Below are 21,243 nucleotides of genomic sequence, written 5' to 3'. Positions count from 1 at the left end.
GCTGTTTATGGACAATGTGACACACCAACCATTCTAAGGTATCTAAGCCGAATCCTCATTGAGGAGTTGGACAATCTAGACCAACAGTGTCTTGATGAACTTGTGCATAGTATGCCACGACGAATACAGGCATGCATCAATGCAAGAGGACGTCCTTCTGGGTATTAGAGATACCGGTGTGTACAGCAATCTCGACCACCACCTCTGAACGTCTCACTGTGTGGTGGTACATCACACAATGTGTGCTTTTTATGAGTGATAAAAAGGGCAGAAATGATGTTTATGTTGATCTCTATTCCAATTTTCTGTACAAGTTCCAGAACTCTCGGAACTGAGGTGATGCAAAACTTTTTTTGATTTATGTATTTATCACTCCTGTGCTACTAACTCTACTCACAATAAATACTGCAAACAGTGTTCACAACGCACCTAAATGTACTTATAAAATTGAATCATGATACCAGACATAGTTCAGGAGATATGATGTCGTAAACTCTGAGAACTGTGAAAAGTTGTCACATTGTGCATGATGTTTAAATTTATTACTTCTTTGCTACTAATTCTATTCGAAACACATTTTGCAGACAGTATCCACATATAATGCAAATGTACCTGTTCAAATATACCATTGTATGACACCCAATTCAACAGATAGAACATCATAAACATTGAGATGCATGAAAAAATGCCACATCATGCATGAAGTTTCAATATATGTTTTATTTAATATAGAGACACCCCTACAGTCAACTCAACTTAAGAAAATCCCTGACACATAGTGGAGCTTTTGACAACTCTCAACTGTGAAGCACAAACGGCTGTAGGTGAAAACAATCACCACTTACAGAGTTATGAAGAGATGTTTACATAACGATGTTTACAAAATAGCATTGTAGATGCACGAAGCAACAGCAACCAGCATACATAAACCATCTGGAGTATTACACTACGAACACAGTGCATTTTTTTTAATTTATTTTTTTGTTTCTAATAGAAAACTGCAAAATGAATACCCAGGCAATGCTGGGTTTGTCGGCGAGTTAGCCAATAAAGAGTAAACAATTTTTTAAAGCAAATATTCAGTTTCCACGGCTCTATTGTGTGGCATCATGTTTCTAACTGAAGTTATGAAATTGCGTACACTTTACCCCTTTTCCAGTGACTTCCCGTTAATGTTAGGTTCACCATTCAATTTGCCCTAGTCTAAAATGTATTTTTATCTGAGGAAAACTGGATGCAACATTTTTTAAAAAAATGAACTGAAGTTCCTTGCACAATAAAAAAATTACTCGGTATCGGTAGCTACTCTGGAATAAGACACCCCCACCAGACTTCCTCCATAATTCATTCACACATGAAAATGTAGTCTTATTGATGAATGAAACTCACGAATGAGAACCGTAAAATACGTTATCGTAAATGAAAGTACAAATATTGTGCAGATTTATTATTTTGTTTGCATGTGGAGAATCACGCTGAGGGACAATACTTCTCTTCAATTTGGGAAGGCAATCATAATAACTTCATGAGAGGAAGTACCTACACACACACACGTGTACAGAAGTTCCTAGTATACCAACCACCTCCTGCACTGGTTCTCAATCATCCTCACACCCTTACCTCCTGGATCCCTACTTGTCACTGTTAATGGCTTTGCCATCACTGAACACTATCTCTACCAATGCCCTGCAGATTTCGAAACCACTTCATTCCTCATACACCAACCAACTACATCCTAACCCATAACTACTTCATCTATGAAGGGAAGGTAAACAAACAAATTCATGGCACAGACATCGGCACCCACATGGCACTCCTATACCAATCTCTTCATGCGCCGCCTATAGGAAACATTCCTAGCTTCCCAAAACCAAACACCGCTGGTTAGGTTCAAGTTTATTGATGACATTTTTAAAATCTGGACTCACGGCCAGGACACCTTATCTTCATTCCTCCACAATCTCAACATATTCTCTCCCATCCAATTCACCTAGTCCTCCTCCACCCACTGTGCCAGCTTCCTCGATGTCAATTGCCTCCTCTCAGATGGCTCCATCCACACCTTCGTACACATCAAAACCACATCACCAACAGTACCTGTACTTTGACGGCTCCCACCCCTTCCACACCAAAATATCCCTCCCATACAGCCAGGCCACCCATGGTAGATGCATCTGCAATGATGAAAACTCCATTGCCCTATATGCTGAGGGCCACACAAAGGCCTTTGCAGACAGACAATACCCTCCAAACTTAGTTCACAAACACATCTCCTGTGTCATATCCTCACACACACCTGTTACTCACAATCATCCCAAGAACCAACCACAAAGAAGCACAATACTTACTGGGACTGGAATGACTGAACCACATCCTTCGTCAGGGCTTTGATTATCTACCATCATGCCCTGAAATGAGGGACATCCTACACAACACACTTCCAACACCTCCCAAAGTGGTGTTCCACTGCCCACCCAACCTCCACAACATTCTAGTCCATCCCTCTGCCACTCCTACTCCCAATCCCCTGCCACATGAATCATACCCCACGGAAGATCCAGATGCAAGACCTGCCCAATCCACTTACCCAGAGCCACCTACTCCCGTCCCGTCACATGCCTAACCTACCCCATCAGAGGTCGAGTCACCTGTGAAAGCAGCCATGTTATACAACAGCTCTGCTGCAACCACTGCACAGCATTTTACAATATGACAACCAACCAGCTGTCAACTAGAATGAATGGCCACTGCCAAACTGTTGCCAAAAACAAGGTGGATCACACAATGGCACAACATGCAGCAGAGCACAATATGTGAGATTTCAATGGCTGCTTCACAACTTATTACGAACATACAACACCGTGATTCCAATACAACATTAATTAATTTCTCTCCAAGGAACGTACATCATGGAATATAAAACATTAATTCAAGGATAATCAATATATCCAGAGTGTCTATAATTACAAATATCAACCCGCAACACCCTCCCCACCCTGGTCAACTTCTAGAGGAATGACCAGTTGAACAGGATGTGAGATTATGGATCCTTCTGAAGTTCTTAAGGATGCAGTTCGTATTTTCCCATCTCTTCCTTCAAGAAGATCTTCTATCCCCGCCTTCCTCCACATGTGTTGTGGACGAACATCTTCTTGTAGAAGAACGACATCACCCAGCTGGAGTCTTCCTGAACCTGGCCTTGGTTGATGAGTTTAATGGAAGTTTTTGAGCAGGATCAGATATTCTTTCTTCCACATGTTCCAGAAGTGTTCTACCATCTTCTGCAGCCATTGAACTTCCTTTCTAACTGGTGATTCTGGACTAGTAGGTAGTGTTGTGAGTCGATCACCTACAAGGAAATGTGCGGGTGTCAGTGGCTCAGATTCCTCTCCCCCTTGTGTAATTGGTCTAGAGTTTAGCGCTGCTTCTATGCTGACCAGGATTGTGCTGAGACCTTCTTCATCCAACTGTGACTGTCCTAAACTTTTCTCAGGCAGCGTTTGACAGATCCCACCATCCGTTCCCAGAATCCTCCCCACCAAGGCGCGTGTGGGGCGATGAATTTCCAAGTGATGGCTTGCTGGGCGAGGTACTTGTGCGTCTTGCTTGCCATCAGAGCCTGCCACAGCTCCTTCAGCTCTAAGTGTGTGGCATGGAAGGTAGTAGCATTATCAGTGTAAATTGTGCTCAGCTCCTCATCTTCTGCCAAACCTTTGTAGGGCTTGAAGAAATCTGTCAGTTGACATATCTGAGCATAGTTCCAGGTGTATGGCTCGTGTTGTTGCGCATGTGAATAGAGCAATATACGCTTTATGTTTGTACCGGTACTTCTCGTTTAGACTTACATAGATTTTTCGCTTGCTTTGAATTTAGGTGAAGTGCTGCTGCAGTGGGCGTGAAGCTAGGAGATGACTGATATTCTGTACGAATCTTTTGTACAGTGAGAGCACGACGAACTTCTTCTTCCAAAAAAATGAGTAGTTTCAGTACATCTCCTTCTGCTACTTCGGTTCTTCTAGCATCAATGACCCATTCCTGGCACATTTCAGTGGGAAATGCAGGCAGAATTTTCGGAGTGAGAATTTTACCGTATGCCACGACGTCTTCTCCTAAGGCAAGCAGTGCTTGAATACGACGGTTACATTCCAGGAATGTACTGTTCAGTGTTTCAGATGTTGCTGACTGTACAGGCTTTAGCGCATCCAAATAATCGAGGTGCGCCTGGTGTAATGCGATTGCTATCTCCGTATCTATTCAATAAAATTTTCTTTGTTTCTTCATACATGTTAGCTGTTATAGGTATTCCATCTACTAGTAACTTCGGTTCGCCTGACAGATACCCTCGTAGGAAAACATGTTTGTTTACTGTAGAAAGGGATGGGTCTTTATCAATGGTCGATTCAAAATGTTCCCAGAAGCGGGACCACATTTCGACATCTCCACAAAACGATTCAAGCCTAATTGCTGGTAGCTTGACAGAGTGGAATACAGTTGGTTGTGTCAGCACTGGTGGTGACGTGATATTCATCTGTGACGTTGTGGCTGAAAGCTTGCAATCAATTGCTTTTGTAGCCTTCTGTATAGCGCGTTTGACTTTGTCTATATATTCCTCACAGCTCAGCACGTCTGCATTGTATTCGTCAGAGAGAAAATTATGAATAGCATCATCTAATGAAACGAGCGTCTCTAGCGTTTCTTGAAGATGTTCCCTTCCCTGCAATGTTCAAAATCATCAAACGGGCTTTCTGTGGTAAGAGCATCAACAGCCGCACAAAACTGCGTAGCATTAGTCCTCTCCCTAGTTTGCTTTCTTTTGAAGTTTGCTAACTGTATCTCTGATTCGTCCTGCATTATGTCTTACTAAAGATGGCTGTTGTAAGTTGTTTACGAGTGCACTTGTGAATAGCTTAAACGATTAACAAGCAGCGTATGCGCAAACGTAAGTGAACGAAAACCTTTTAACAAAACTAGCTACTCTGATTGCAAGTTTCAGGCTTGCAATACAAAGCTGCAAAAATTGTTTTGAAGTGACCAGTTCATGCGATCATATTATATTGGAATGGAATTAACTTGTGATGCGGTCCAACGTCGTCTCTTTTTTTCCTACAGCGTGAAGTAAGCCGTTAGTTGTCGAAATCACGCAGGAAATCGCAATTTCTTCCCGGGTTTCGGCACCAAAATATTACGGACACACAACACCGTGATTCCAATACAACATTAATTTATGGATAATCAATATTTCCAGAGTGTCTATAATTACAAATATCAACCCGCAACACAACCCGTGCCATCTGGGTTCTCCCCACCACCAGTAGCTTTTCTGAGTTACGCAGATAGGAGCTATCCTTACAGCTCATACTTTGCTCCCTTAATCTCTCTGGCCTAAAACTAAGGTAACTCACTGTCCCCCCAAACCCCTACCCAATAGTGTATGTGTGTGTGTGTGTACATCGTCCCTTGCCCCAGGACCTCCCACCCAATTTATGTCAGCTAGTTGTGTACCACTATCAGGGTGTATACGTGGACAAGGAAAAAAAATTCCCGTATTTTTCCCGGATTTTTTGCATCAATAAGTACGCTGTATATTTTCGTATCACGAAAGTATAAATTCGAATCCCACCCAACACCGCATGTTACTTTCCGAACCATGTAATCAAGATTACGATACGCTTTTGTAAGCGTCATTGCTCATGTCACGTGATCCCGCCAGCCGATGACAGCGGATATACAGAGCGTAGGACACGTGATGTAGTCCGCTAATAGCAACATCACTGTTAAGTAGCGCGGATACACAAACAGGAAAAGTTAATGTTTTAAATTAATATACATAGTGTTGCTACAAGAAAAGCAAAGCTTTCACGTACAACATTGGTCTCTAAGGTTAATAAGCTGCAACAGAAGCTAAGCTTTCACATATAATGTTGATTTTTCTTGCCCGTGTTACACTTTAAGATACATCACACAAATGTGCCAGTAAAATTTTTAGCCGAGTCCAGTGACTTGTTCTCAAAGTTTTCCACAAAATAAATTAGCTACCGCAGAGGAGCGAGAGCTTCCCGTAGCACTACATCAATTTGCTCATAATAATGACACACATAGTTCCACTTGCGAAAGAGGAAATTTGCTTTGAAAGTAACGTTTTTCAAACCGCCATTCGCAATATTTTCCCGCGACCTGTTAGAAATAGGTTCGTTTTAGCAGTCGTCAGAGAGCGCCAGGTAAGAGGCGCCACCGCGCTTTGGCAGCTACGATGACGCAGGAAGCCCGTATGTTCGTATGTGTAAAACATTAAAAGATCTTACATTATGTCATAAAAGAAAAGAGGCCGAAATATCGTTGTCTAATGCTGCGTAAGTTGTTAATACAAATACTACCCATGACTGGTGTGGTGTCTCAAATCTGATTACGTTTATTTTGTCGCTGTCTGCTAGATAAAACAAAATAGGTCTTTCTAACACTGCAGAAATTGTAACACATACCAAATAAACGAGACTGTTTTTGCACAAATGGTCATTTTTATAACACGACAGAATATAATTCAAGAAGACCAACATAAAATGCCTATTAGGCCTACTACAAGCAAATAGTTTAATGTTAAAAAATAGTTTCACATTTCATTCATACGCCCCAGTTTCTCGAGCATGAGATCGAATAGTAGTAGTACGAGATTTTTACTTAAATTTGGAATCGTCATATTCTTCCCTAATTGGTGTGATGTCCCCGTTCCTCGTTCTAACAAACAATCTTGTCATGACTAACTCTGGAACTATTCCTGCCTTTGTCAAAATTTAGTCGCTGGTTAACTTCACTAACCCTGCCAGAATCACCGGTTTAGTTATCCCTGATTATTCTCCGGTTAGGCGTTGTTATGTTCGTACAAACCACTTTCCGCCCTACTTCCAGAATAGAAGTTAATCGGCTGCTAGAAGGGAGCTGTACAACTGGCCCTTACAAGTGGAGCAATCTGGCTAAAAATTTTCTGACAAAATTTCATTTCTTGGATACACCGAGAAGATAATACATAATCTTTCTTACCTGTTATTCCTGTTAGTCTGACTCTATGGATTTCGCTAGTAATTATAGCACAGCTGATCATTCCAAGCCCAATCAACCACATAATCAGACAGCGGTTGGCGTTCACTCGTTCGGCTTTACTCTGCTCAGCTCGTATAACCCGGTCCCCTTTTGCTTGCAGGAAAGTTTATTTCTAGATGCGACGAGGATTCCCCTGGCAGACATCACGTACACTAGGCACGCATTCAAAAATTAACTTATGATTCATTCAGAAATCAACTTACAGAGTGCGTTCAAAAACCAAGAGGGATGCGTTTCAAAATCATGAGTAATCGGTAGCCCAACGTGCGCTGGATGCTAGGCTCTTTGTGAAACATGATTTTTTTCTTCTCAAGAATATGAATTTGGCGCCCCCTCCACCCCCGTAATTGTCATTCGGGTCAGATACATCGGTTTGCCCCGCCACTCAACTGCTCATGTGCATGAGCCCGCTCGTAACTCCTATAACGAATCTAGTTAAACCGTTGTGACGTCACTCTCATCGGAGACATTTTGTTGTTATAAAGCATTGCATAGTCTTCCTAACACATCTGACACATTTTGTTGTTGGCAAACGTTTGTATGAGCACTGTGTTTTGTTGTTGTATATGGCACATTCCCTTTGCAATTTATGTTTTATTTTCATATTTTTTTCTCGTTCACGTTTTATTGTTGTAGTATTATTCTGCAGTAGCGGGATAGAGTAATATCCGATGTTAGAGCATCGATTCTTACCAGTCAATATTGCAAAAATTTAACTGAAACCTAAAATAATGAAAAATTCCCGGAATTCTAAAAAATTCCCGGGTTTTTCCCGGTTTTCTCCCGGATGAAAAAATTCCCGGGTTTTTCCCTGATCTCCCAGTCGTCCCGGGTCGTATACACCCTGACTATCTCAAACACTAGTCTATGAAATCACGTGCCCTGCTGTCTGCCACCTGCCCCTCTACCTGCACCCTTAGCTAGCCCACCGATGGCTACCAACTCTTCAACGAGCCACTAGACCCTTCCCTCCAACCCCATCCCTTCCTCCTACCTCTCTCCATTCCTCACTCCACCACACCCCAGTACACTCGCCATGGGCCAGGAAAGAGCTGGCAGTCGACTTAGCACAATGTAGGGAGACACACACACGTGTGTGTGTGTGTGTGTGTGTGTGTGTGTTTTTCCAACAAGCTTGAAAAAGGAAGTTCATTCCCAAGCTAGCAAAGCCCTGTACCTTTTGTTTGTGCAACTATCGACGACGCAGTGCTTCTGCCTGTTGCGAGTTGTGACCCTTATTCTCAAAAAATTCATGGTCAAATATTCTCTAAGAGTGCCTTCACAACAATCACAAAGCAGGCTGGTAAAGAAGTCTACAGAGCCATTCCATAAAAACATAAAACATAATAAAGAATCTCTGTGGAATACCACATCCAGCAAAGGAAACCCTCTTGATTCATTATCAGCTGTTATCTATAGTGGAATAATTTCCAATCTTGTTGCCAGAATAAATTATACAAAACAATATTGCAATAATACACTTCTGAAAACACTTATGTCACAATATTTAGATAAGGATAAGCATAAATAATAGGAAGGAGCATAAGTGCAAGTAATTATTATATCCTTTTAAAGGGCACTTAACTAATATCCAATTTAACCTTAATTAAAAACAAGTATATCTTCAATTTCCTATCCTAATATTCTTTGCTCTTGAATGAACTTTATGCAAACAATACATGTAATGTAGCATTCTGTGAACAAAATCAGAAACAGAAAACAAGGAGTGGTTTTCAATAGTGTCAGGAGGTAGTGAGCGCCACCAAAACATTATTTAACTATTGCATGCAAGTCCATAAATAATATGCAAACAATCTCAGTTCATTAACAACTTACTAGCAATTTGTAAACTACAGAGTTACTCAAAGTGATGTGAGTAGGGTACTTTGCTTGTTATTTTTGTTATCAACACTAAGGTTGCTTGGATGTTGTTTCCACTCACGCCACCTGTCAGCTTTCCTCTTAATTTTAGTGTAATTGCTATAACTGATGACCCACTTTACATACTTACACTGATGAGATAAAACTTTACAACCACCGCCACCTGTGAGACTGAATGCTATCTAGAGGCATCACAGCATCTGGTGCAATAAGGAAGAGTACAAAAGCAGAGGAGAGACCAATGAGGAATCATTTTAGCAATGACACAAGCTGCAATAGGGAAATTTACTGACCTGAGCAACTTTGACAAGTAGCAGATTGTTATGGCCTGGTGCCTGGGAATAGGAACCACGGAAACAGTGAAGCTGGTCAGCTGTGTGCATGCTACTGTCGTGAGCATCTATGGAAAATGGTTGAAGGACACTTGAATAATCAGCAGGTGATAAAAGTGTTGGATATCCATACCTTACTACCGAACAAGGAGATTGGATGCCTTCCAACTCTGTAAATTATGATAGGTGGAAATCTGTGACAGATCTGACAACACAGTACATTGGTTGTCCAGTCACAACTGTTTTGGAGCACAGTGTTCAGTGCACATTGTAGAACATGGGGCTCTGCAGCAGATTACCCTCATGTGTTCTATAGTTGATCAGTGCCACTGTCAATTACAATAGGATGATCAAGATTGCACTGTGGATGAATGCAAATGTCACCTGGTCAGATGAATCATATTTCTTGCTACACCATGTCAATGGTTTGACAAGGTATGCAGTCATCCAGGAGAACAAAACATGTATTGTGTTAATGATGCAGGATGTCAAAGCAATATTACGATAAGGCAGACATTCACTTGGGTTTTCATAGGACCTGTGTTAGCAATCAACAGGTACCATGACAGCTGTTGGCTACACAAACATTATTGTGCACGACCTACATTCCGTCCTGCATGATGTTCTTCTTCAACAATGACAGCATCTTTCAGTGGGACAACAGTCAAGTCACATGGTTAGAATCATGCTACAGTGGTTTGAGGAGCATGATAGTGAACTGACATTGATGCCTTGGCCACCAGCTCACCTTACCTGAAGCTGATTGAACACATCTGGGATGCTACTGAGCATTAGCTCTGCACGAACAAAACTCTGGCCCATAATTTATGGGAATTGAACAACCTGTTCATAGACACCTGGTGCCAAATACGTCCCGAAACCTACTGAGAACTTTCTGATTCCCTCGATTTCTGTGCCCCCCCCCCCCTCCCTGCCGCCACCAGGAAAGCCTTTCAATGCTGCACCTGGCCACCATCCTATCTCCTCTATATCCCTTCTTGCTCCCACAGGCAACACTAATAATCTTCTAATCTTCCCCCACACCTGTCCCACTATTTCTTCCCCTTCCCACCCCATGCCTCTTTAGTACCCCCACTACCCACCCAATCTAGGTTGCTGCTCACTGCACACAAAGCAGCAGTCAGGCCTTAGTGCCCAGAGATGACAGTAGCCAAGTGTGTATGAACTGTGCTTATGTGAATTTTCTACTTCTAACAAAGGACTTGGTCTGAAGGCTGAACACTTCTTATTTTAATTGTGCCTGTTTGTGACTCAACACCTCCTCTTTGTGGTCAGTAGCGATCTCTCCTTTCCATACTGTTGTCGCTCCATCCTTGATTTTCCATTGTTTGATTTGGCTCTGAAATATAGGGTAGCTTTTCTATTTTGTATGTGTCTACAAGCAGTGCTTGCAATTTCACCTCCTAAATGCAAGTATAGCATGGCCTCTCTGTCTCCTTATTAATTTATTGAAAAGTGTGATGAATTAGAAATGTAACACCACTTACAACAGTCAATGAAGGTGAAATGAGAGGGGGAAAATTATATGACAAAGAACAACTGGAAACTAACTCTAATGATATACAACAATACTAAGTAGTAAACTTGCAAACAGAAAGATTATGGTCAGAAATGACACCTGATGCAGTCATCTTCTTGTGGCTGCAAAGATCTCTAAAAACAAACTAGTAAAAGTTCTGACAAATGTATTAACACATGAAGGGAAAACAAGTGAAACAAAAAAGACTACTTTGTCACATTTGACAACCAACATAAAAGGACACTAAGGTGTTACAGTGACTGATAACAACAAATGACTAGGAATTAAAAGGTGCACTGGAAACATGAGGAAGAAAACTTTTAAAAAGTATCACTGAAGCTACGAAATATAAGACTTGAAAAGTTACAAATTTTAAGAGCAGCTGTGAACATCAGGAGACACTGTTTGTGACTATGAAAGCAACAAGTGCAACCGAAAGAAATGTAAAGCAAAAGAGCTACTCATTTACAAGTTATTTTCATACTAGTTTTGTAAAATGTATATGATCATACATATGTGAATCTGAGAGTGGCATCACTATCATCAGCATCCTCTGGAAAAGAGTAGACATCTATGGAACCATCCTGACGTCCCACCACTAAGTCTGGAGTGCCATTTGCTGTCAAGTCATAACAATCCATACAGGTAATACAACTACTGTTACTAGGTTTTTTCAGAATCCATGCATGGCTCACTTCATTCCTGCAACAATAACGTCCAAGATTCTAAGAAACCTCCAATTACATACATATAAAATTGTACATCAAAGTAAAGAGTGATTCTAAATGAATGGGACAAAAAGAAAGTATTCTGCAGTACATTAATGATTATATGTCAGAAATACACATACAGGTAGGAAGGTTAACGCTCACAATTCCTGTGTACATATACATACTTTTAATGTGGGTTCCATTTGTGAAATAGCATCCAGTACTATGTTTCCTGCCAGGCCCATTCCAACATAGCCCGATAAATGGAGTTAACTGTGCTAACTAGCTGGTGCCTTCAACACTAAGTCTTGCAGAAATTGTGGTAATAAACCACATCCTTCACACATACCCACACACACACACACACACACACACACACACACACACACACAAACACTGATATACGGATAGGTGATCTGGAAGGCAATAACAAGTATGACACATCATTTGACCCAGCACAACCAGTCCAGAGGTGTGGAAGATTTGAGGTGACTACATGCGAGGTTACACCATTGTGGCTGGGCACCATCCTGCCGCAAAATAAAATTGGGTACCTCTTCTGTCAACTGAGGCAACAACCAGAGAGAAAGCATACTGACGTAGGTTATGCCCGTAATGGTAGATTATGTGAAGGAGAAAAGGCTAAAGACTCTGCAGTTGATTATGCAAAGCAAACATTAAGTTTCAGAGAATCACATTCATTTTCCAGAGAAGATCAGGTTTTGTGTACCCCATATTCTCAAATTACACTTCTTCACTTTGTCATAAGGCCGCGTCCCACATGAGCGACAGAAGCGAATGACAGCTAGCGACTTCTGGATACGTGACACTCCAGCGACAATCAGCAGCATCGGGACAAAGGGTTGGGTGTCCTGCGTGCAAGTGACCATGTCGCGCTACAAGATGGCTGCTTAGAGCCAACCAGCTGTTTCTATAAAATGGCTTCTTTAACCTGTAGAATACTGTAGCTCAAGAGTAAGGCTACAGAATTATCATAGGTTTACTTAAGAAAATAAAGCGAAAAGGAATGCTGAGTATGAAATTTACGAAGGGAAGAATCTCCATGGACAATTTCATAAATATCATCAACTATGAAGATTACTAAACAAATTCTTCAAATACACGTGAATGAGCAGAGGAGCATTTGACTATCTCATCAATAAATTAAATACAAATGTGTTTTTACATGTTCAAGAACTTTTAACAGCCAATAAATGTGGAGGAATGACTACTACATGACTAACTATGCTAAATACAAACATAAGTACACAGATGAGTACCATTGAAGAGAAGCTAGCTGTGGTGTAGGGGTAGGGTACACAGTTCGCAATTACGTTTTGGGAGAGGTCGTGGGTTCGATTCCGGGTTGATCTTACATTTATGCTGACTCAGTTTACAATCTGTATACTCAGTTTTATGTAAACTGTTTACACTCCATCACTAAGTATATTTCTAAGGTCTAGCCAAAGAACTTGATCCTCACACCTGTCCCAGTATATCACACACATTTAATTCCTAGTAAATTACAATGAACCATGAAATTTTACAGATATTTGATGATGCGAACGTAATTCATCAGCAGTCAGTGTTAAGGCCAGCGTTTCAGTTACTGTAAATAGTCTGTAAAGGTATAGCTTACAAAATTTTTGAAAAGAAAGTCAAATGTTTGTGTAACAATTTGTCTTAAAGTATGAAATAAAAAATATTAGGGAAACGTTTGGTGCACCTCGTTTCAATTACTCTAAATAGTCTGTAAAAGTAAAGCTTACAAAATTTTTGAAAAGAAAGTCAAACCTTTTGTGTAATGCTTTGTCTAAAAGAATGGAATAAGAATTATTAGGGAAACATCTTGTGCACTTCATTTTCTGTTCATGATTCCGAGCATCATTCAAAGGCACATAGAACATTTCTCTGATCTACTTATTTCTTTTACACAAATCATTTCATAAAATATTTGACTGATTTCTTTCATTTTTTTTAATTTCAAGTTTTATTCAGAAAACATGATCTTAATGACTCCTCATTTGCCTTCCTAATGTACTGGATTCGAAGGAAGCTTAGTTGATATTTAAATACCGTACCAATGTATCTTTTTATGTGCAAAATAAGATGAAATTTTTGACACTTCATTTACAGCAGCTTTTCGTGAAATATTTCAATATTTCCTCAGCTTATTAATTAAGTTTTTGTTAATTACCCTGATTACTTTCAAGCAGTTAAATATTTTCATGTCAAACTAGACCTTATGCTGGTCACTTTGATATCCCGTTTACCTGTTTCTCTCCCTTTGTTTGGCTATGAAAATTTGGACAAAACCTCATGGTGTAAGTTATAGGGATTCTTGTTTTTGGCTCTGCTCAAGCGTTTACAAAAACGTATCGAAAGTTAATCATATCATAAAATAGTCCTTTCTGTGTGCTGTCATTTCTAAAATTTGTCGTTTCGATATCTTGAACCTTTTATGATATACGACGATTTTTACAACAACTTGATTCCTGAAGCGCAGGAAAGGTTCGGATTCACCGCAAGCGACCCATCCGCGGATATAACAACCAATATCTCAAGAATGAAAAGGATGTCATTCCGGCCTCAACTTTAAATACAATTTAGATATATCGGTTACATTTCATATGCAATAATGTATGACCTTAAATGAACTATACGGAAAGTCTACACAATGTGATTTTATCTCTGGAAATTTCTAAAAATTTCGTGCACCCATGTACTCAATTTCATGCAGCACAGTAACTATGACAAATAATGAAAATAAATTCAGACCTGTATCGTTTAAAGATATCAAGCTATAGGTTGCAGAAGAATCAAATTTTTTCGCAGAATAGTTTTCTTAAAATCGGATATTAAATAATTCATAGTTACCGTCGCATCCGCTCCACTGCTTTGCCAAGAAGACACATGGCTGTCGCTCTCTGTCGTGCGTGCTGCAGCGACAAGATTCAAACACGTTTGAATTCAAACGTCACCAACTGCAGCTGAAGACAGGCAGATGTTGCTCACGTAGGACACTTCCGTAACTACATTGTTTTGTCACCTGCAGCTGTCGATCACTCCTGTCTCTCACGTAGGACACGGCCTAAAGTGAAATGTGGCATCATCAAAGAGCACATGTGTGCAAAACCATACACCTCAAGCTATGTTTGAAAATCAATGCATAAGTGTCTCCAGTTTCATTTTCAACTGGTTTTAGTGCCCGCAACATCTGAATTCTGTCAGCCTTGAACTGTAGATGCTTGTGCAACACATGGCACACTGCTGATTGCAACACATTCACTTCTCTGGTGGCACAACATGTGAGTTTTCTGGGGCTTCTTTTATTCGAATTTCTTTGCCCATCTAGCAATCTTGCAATGGTATGGTACCATTTTTCCAAATGTGGTCCAAAAATGTCTTTGGACAATATTACTGATGATGTTATTGAGTATTTTTTCTATCACAGGTGCCACCATTTTGAATACTAATGCCAGCCATGAACAACATCAGTGACTTTCCATTGTTTCATTGTTGCCAGCTAAACTGTGAGTTAATCTTTCAGTATATATGTTTATTTCTGAAATAAGGCCGTTACTGCAGTAACAGGCACAGCTATTTTCTTTTTGTCCCACATTTTGAATTATCCTATATCATCATGACAATCTTTTAAACACAAACAGAAATGAAATGTTTGTCTCTGATAAGTAAAAACATTAAATCACTAAGAAAAATAAATTTAATGAAGTGCTTACCTATGTAGTATGTTTGTAAACTAAATTTAAGTCACAAGCAACCATCACCTCATTTAACTTTACATACATATGAAAGACATTAACTGTGGATAACACTGATATGAAATACGGGTATTCTCATAACTGTATATGTTCTCTTGAAAGCAATATGATGAAACTTTTTCCTCCTTCTTATCTTTGTTTAGGTCGTCTCTGGACAAGCTTTGCAGTTACTCTCCAGTTATTTGTTCAGTATCTTTTCATTCTCATATTCTGCAGTTTTCTTTACTTCTTTGCTCACAAATTTTCTAGCATGAGACTGATTCTGTTCTGAAAACCCCTTGCAAACTCAATTTTCAATTTGAAAGTTACCACCAAGAGTACTTCGATTTTATTTCTCATGACAAATGGTAGTGCTTCATGTGTCAATGCCCCTGTCCATTTTACGTATGTGTTTCCTGATGGTGTCCGAGATGCTGTCTATACAGGATACAGTTTTTCAGTTCTTCATTAACTTGCCTTATACATAAACTGTTATGGTTTCTCCTGTTAATGAAGCAAACAATAACTCTGGGTTGAGATTCTGGTTGGATTAATAGCCAGTTGCATAAGAACTGCAATACGAGAATTACAGTGCTTTCTATCAACTAAGCCCACACTTTGTAAAGATAGTTATCCATGCACGAGTAAATATACTTATTAGTACCACCACAAGCATGCCTTGCTCTGACCTTGAACTAACTCAACCAGTTGCAGGTGGACCTACAGTTTAATGTCGACTCTGAACCATAGTGAAATTTGGCATTTTTCACATATACAGGCTTCTGCCAGAAGTGGAAAAAATAAGAAGTTAATGAATAAAAACCATACGACCACCCACTTAGCCACCGCATCACATACAAACAGTAATTAGTACCTACATATATCTACATCTGTACTTTGCAGAATCACGTGACACTACTACGTTTTCATTGCTAAAAAGCCAGCTCAAATTTTAGCAGCTCACATTTTCTGTTCAAATTGAATGATGGAAGGGGGGAGATAATTGAACTAATACATAAACACAGAAACTGCAGTTTAACTATGAAACTTAAGTTTATCAATTCTCAATTAGGTTGATGATGAGGTACTTTTATTAAGAAAATTATTTTAAAGAAATGTAGCTCAAAGAATAATTTGTTCCTTATGCACATCATGCATGTCTCATGACTATAACTCTTAATTTAGAATATTTGATGACAATAGTAAACTATTTCTAGAGGCCATATGTTTAGTTTTTCTTCTGATATGTTTCAAAGCTGAACTTAGCAACCTAATTATAATTTATGTTTCAGTTGTCCATAAAGCATTAAACATAAGGAGGCGACTGTTTAATTTAGTGATAATGTCAAAGCTGAGGTTTAATGCAAGGATGATTGTGTTTACCTACTGCTATAAAAAATTTGTTGTTTGTATCTGTAAAAACTTTCCTCATTGGCAATCACACCGCATAAACATTAACATTGGCATTAGGCTCTGCACAGCTCACATGTCTATTCTCTCTAATTTTTTCCATTCAATTTGTACATTTGTGGCTGTTATTACTATGGTATCCTGGGCCAGTAATTTCAAAAGCCCAATGGAAGTCATGGACTCAATGATGGCTGCTAGGCCACCTTGCCAGAAAACTAGTGCTCATAGGTGCCATTTAAAGTTAACAGCACGGACACTCTTGTCTTCAACTGTAATTGCACTGCTCTTGTGCATCGTTGTCACTACACATCACCGTTTTGGTCTCAGTGCTAAGGTTGTTGATTTGGATTACTCATTGGATTTGTTATTCTGCTGTGTTGCCTCTGCTGTCTGACTTCTCTTAGTTGCTGGTGTCCTGTTCACATTTGGTGACTTGCTGTTTAACACCCTTGGCCATTCAATCAGTCCTGCATGTTTTTTAGTCATTCCCAGTCTTATCAGACTCTGGTCATTATAACTGGATCTTGGAACTGCAGCGGCAATAACACTAACTGTTCCAACAACACTGCCGGCCGGGGTAGCCGAGCGGTTCTTGGCGCTACAGTCTGGAACTGCGCGCCGGCTATGGTCGCAGGTTCGAATCCTGCCTTGGGCATGGATGTGTGTGATGTCCTTAGGTTAGTTAGGTTTAAGTAGTTCTAAGTTCTAGGGGACTGATGACCTCAGAAGTTAAGTCCCATAATGCTCAGAGCCATTTTTGAACCAACAACACTTTCCACAACAGTTACACCACCAACAGCAGAAAAATGAGTTGCTCCATCATGAAATTCAGCATTTGAAGGATTAACTTCAGGTTCAGGGTACTCATCCCATACTAGCAGTGGTCACTTCCCAGTCAGTTAATCAACCATCCACGTTTCTGCGTTTTAGTAATACCAAAGGGGAGAGGGACACATATTTGCATTGGCTGAAACAGCACTTTACTGATTTTCAGGTCACGGATGATGCTCTACAACACTCATGCTTTCTTTCTTGAGCTTCCTCAGAGATGTTATTCTTATTGAAGAAGTTGGCCCCCTCTCAAATCCAGTCACTACCACTTTCAAGGAGATGTGCTCATTATTTTTGAATTCCTATTCACTATGATTCCATGTGGTTGCATTGTGACTTGAGTGTCATCAATACCACAGGCAACTTGGTCAGTTGTATCACTCATGGGTAACTGATTTGCATGGGATGAGATACTGTTCCAGTTTCACATTCACATGAGCAAACTCAGCTTGCAAAACTGCATATGCTGACTCTTTGATTAGAGACGTAGCATTCCGATTGGCTCCCAATCCAGAGCTATGTACTACTGTTCTCAAGCTGGAGAATCCTTCTTTGGGTGACACTTTGAAAATACTCTTTAGATATCGTGCAGGTGGCAAATGTATGCCTCACGGCTTGACCACAAGTAGTGGAGGACCAGCCACCACACTGAGCTTGGGGAAGGGGGGGGGGGGGGGGGGAGGGACAGAATACTCATAACCCTTTCACTCAATGGTGGTGTGTGATCCACTAATGTATCAGTTGCCTCTGAACAGCCAGATACATCCTACTGGAGTAGGCAGAAGAGCCTTCCATCATGTCCTGAATGCTTCACTGCACACCTGCGCGTGGACTATCTAGATCGCTGGGCACACTGCACCTGTTGTCAGATATATATGCATGTCCGAACAGTCAGTATAATCGGACCCCATTCCCGAGTACCACTAAGGGACGGTCATGAACATCGGCGCATTGTTCCCCAGGGCAATCCTTCCTCTACCATGATTATCATCCTCAAAATTGCAGACTGGAATAACTGTTTCAAGGTGGACACAGGAACTACTGTTTACTTGGTAAACCTCCGTATGTATCCATATCTGGGTTCCTCAGCACTGGCCCTGCCCTCCCGTACATTGGTTGAGTACAGCAACAGTTCTATGGTTGAGTACAGCAACAGTTCTATTCCACTCCAGGGCCTGTTCACAATCACAGTTTCGTACAAAAAGTTCACACAGCAAATAATGCTGTTTGTTGTAGATAGTCACTCAGCTGACAAAATTTTTGGTTTGGATGCCTTCTCGCTGTTTGGGTTCTTCATCACCAATGAGATTCAGGACAACTCTGACACAGTTCCCTTCCAGGAACTCAATGACCTCATATGCTGCCTGCAAGCCTATATTCGAACATGACCCGGGGCACACCACAGATTCCGAGGCTCATATCTCCATATGTCCAGACACGGTGCCCCATTTCATGAAGCTGAGGTGATTGAACAAGTTAAAAATCAGCACTTGGGGCACACTTCTGCTAGTAGTAAAAAAAAAAACCAATGGCTCCCTTTGGCTATGCAAGAACTTTAAATTGACAATCAATGCCCATGCACAAATGAAACACTACTACACACCATGTCCAGAGGACCTCCTGCACAAAGACTGTTGCATGTGAATGGCTTTCTAGGATAGATAGACCTTGTCGAAGCATATTGCCAGATCCCCCAGAATGAGGAGTCACAAAGCATAATGGTTATTAAAACTACCTATGACTAATATAAGTACAAGCACTTCCATTTTGGGATTTCTTATGCTCCAGCAATCTTCCAGAGATATCAGGAACAGTTAATCATGTCCATCTCCGCTTGACTTCTTGGATCTCTTCTAGTCCTGCAATCATACACAGTTAACAGTGTCCATCTCTTCCTGCACTAACTATCTTGACAACCTAACTGTTACTAGCCGTCAGCACTGCCTATGCAACCTTCACACCTTCTTTAACAAATTGCAAGATGCAGGATTCAAGTGCTGTTTACTCAAATACCAGTTCGTCTGGAAGCAAGTGAAATATCTCAGACACTTGCCCAACGAAGAAGGAATCCAGCCCACTGACCATAACCTCGCAGCTACTGACTCTCTACTCTGCCACTAAAACTTACAGGAGCTGCAGGCTTTTTATTTTATTTTGTTTTATTTTTTGGAGGGGGGGGGGGATTATTATTCTAAGTTCCTCCTATAAGCGGCCTATATTATGCATCCACTCAGATACTTTCACACAGATGAAGCATGTGGTGCGCTTAGTGCCCAGCCTTAAGCAATTTCCCCCAATCACGTCCTCTGTATTTGGCAATGGATGGCTCACCATATGGCAATGCTGGCAAGTAGGAATGATGAGAATACTGGACAACCAATTGCCTTTGCGTCAAAGACGTTGACAACTGTCCAAAAGTATTACTCGCAAGGAAAAAAGAAGCTTTGGCTATTACCGTATATACTCGAACAATCCGTGCCCTCGAATAATCCGCACACCCCAATTTTGAGGAAGAGGAAAAAAATTTTTTTGCTTTAATTAGTTTTATTTACAAAAAAATTGTTCCAACATTATGATGTGTTCAAAAGTATATATAATAGCTACTAGTTTGAAGCAATGCTGCTGTACAGGTTGATACATCGTTAAAACGCAACCGATTCAGCAGCATGCAGCTGGCCAGCCGGTGGGCGGGCAGCCAGCGGCGTGCAGCTGACTGGCTGACCCATTACACGAGCGGGCGGCCGAAGAACATTATCACCCCCAGCCGGGACTCTACGCGTACCGTAGCAAAAAAAGAAATGTGAATTATCTTGTTTAAAAATTTGTTAATACGATATGTGCAATAAAATATTTTAGTCAATACCAGTACGTTTCCTCTCTTACCACTCTATTCATCACTTTCATCGTCATCACTAGCAGGAGAATCATTGTCATCTTCACCATCTTCCCACAGAGTGTCGACCTCTGTTCCATCCAGTGAATTTGTGATTCCACATTTTTTGAAGGATTTTTCCACCAGTGGTTGTGGAATGGAATCCCATGCACTTTTCACCCATTCACAAATCTGGGACAAATCCGGCCGTTTGATTTTTCCACTATGTGTGAACTTACGGTTTTCATCAGCCATCCATTCCGTATATTACTGTTTAAGTGCAGCTTTGAATGGCCGATCTAGTGGTTGTAGGATGGATGTTAGGCCTCCAGGGATAATGACCAAGTCAGTTTTCCATTTTTGTAATTTGTCTCGCACTTCCTTAGTTGTATGTCCGCGGAAGCTGTCCAGGACCAACATGTTGCATAAATTCAGTAGCGCACCAGGACGACGTTGCCAAACATGTGTCACCCAGTCAATTATAAGTTCATTGTCCATCCACCCTTTCAGATTCACTCTCACTAATGACGGTATGCCTTTTACTGATATTTTCGGAATAATTTTCCTTTTAAATATCACGTAAGGTGGTAGCTTTCGTCCATCACCAGTTACACACAATATCACTGTACATCTTAGTTTCTCACTGCCGCCAGTTCGTATCATGATGCTGGATTCGCCTTTCCTGTTCACTGTGTTATCGAGCGGCATCTCAAAATAGACTGGCGTTTGGTCCACATTACCAATTTGCGATAATGTATAGGACTGTTTGCGGCGCAGATTTATCACATAATGAAGAAAATTCACTGTTTTT

The 21,243-nt window shown here is 40.6% G+C and overlaps 1 protein-coding gene across 2 annotated transcripts in view; it reads right to left on the bottom strand.

Moving 5' to 3' along the window:
* LOC126094940 (Bardet-Biedl syndrome 7 protein homolog) overlaps positions 1-21,243 on the bottom strand; it is a 169,288-nt gene that overhangs the window by 101,892 nt on the left and 46,153 nt on the right. Inside the window, exon 6 of one of the 2 annotated variants that reach the window (XM_049909588.1) lies at positions 11,361-11,550. The exons of the other annotated variant lie outside the window; for it this stretch is intronic. Within the exon in view, the coding sequence (XP_049765545.1) occupies positions 11,361-11,550 (190 nt within the window). The remainder of the gene's footprint in view (positions 1-11,360; positions 11,551-21,243) is intronic. 2 annotated transcript variants of the gene reach the window in all.

This window comes from Schistocerca cancellata, chromosome 8 (assembly GCF_023864275.1).
Source record: "Schistocerca cancellata isolate TAMUIC-IGC-003103 chromosome 8, iqSchCanc2.1, whole genome shotgun sequence".
NCBI lineage: Eukaryota > Metazoa > Arthropoda > Insecta > Orthoptera > Acrididae > Schistocerca > Schistocerca cancellata.
This window is presented reverse-complemented; position numbering and strand designations above follow the sequence as displayed.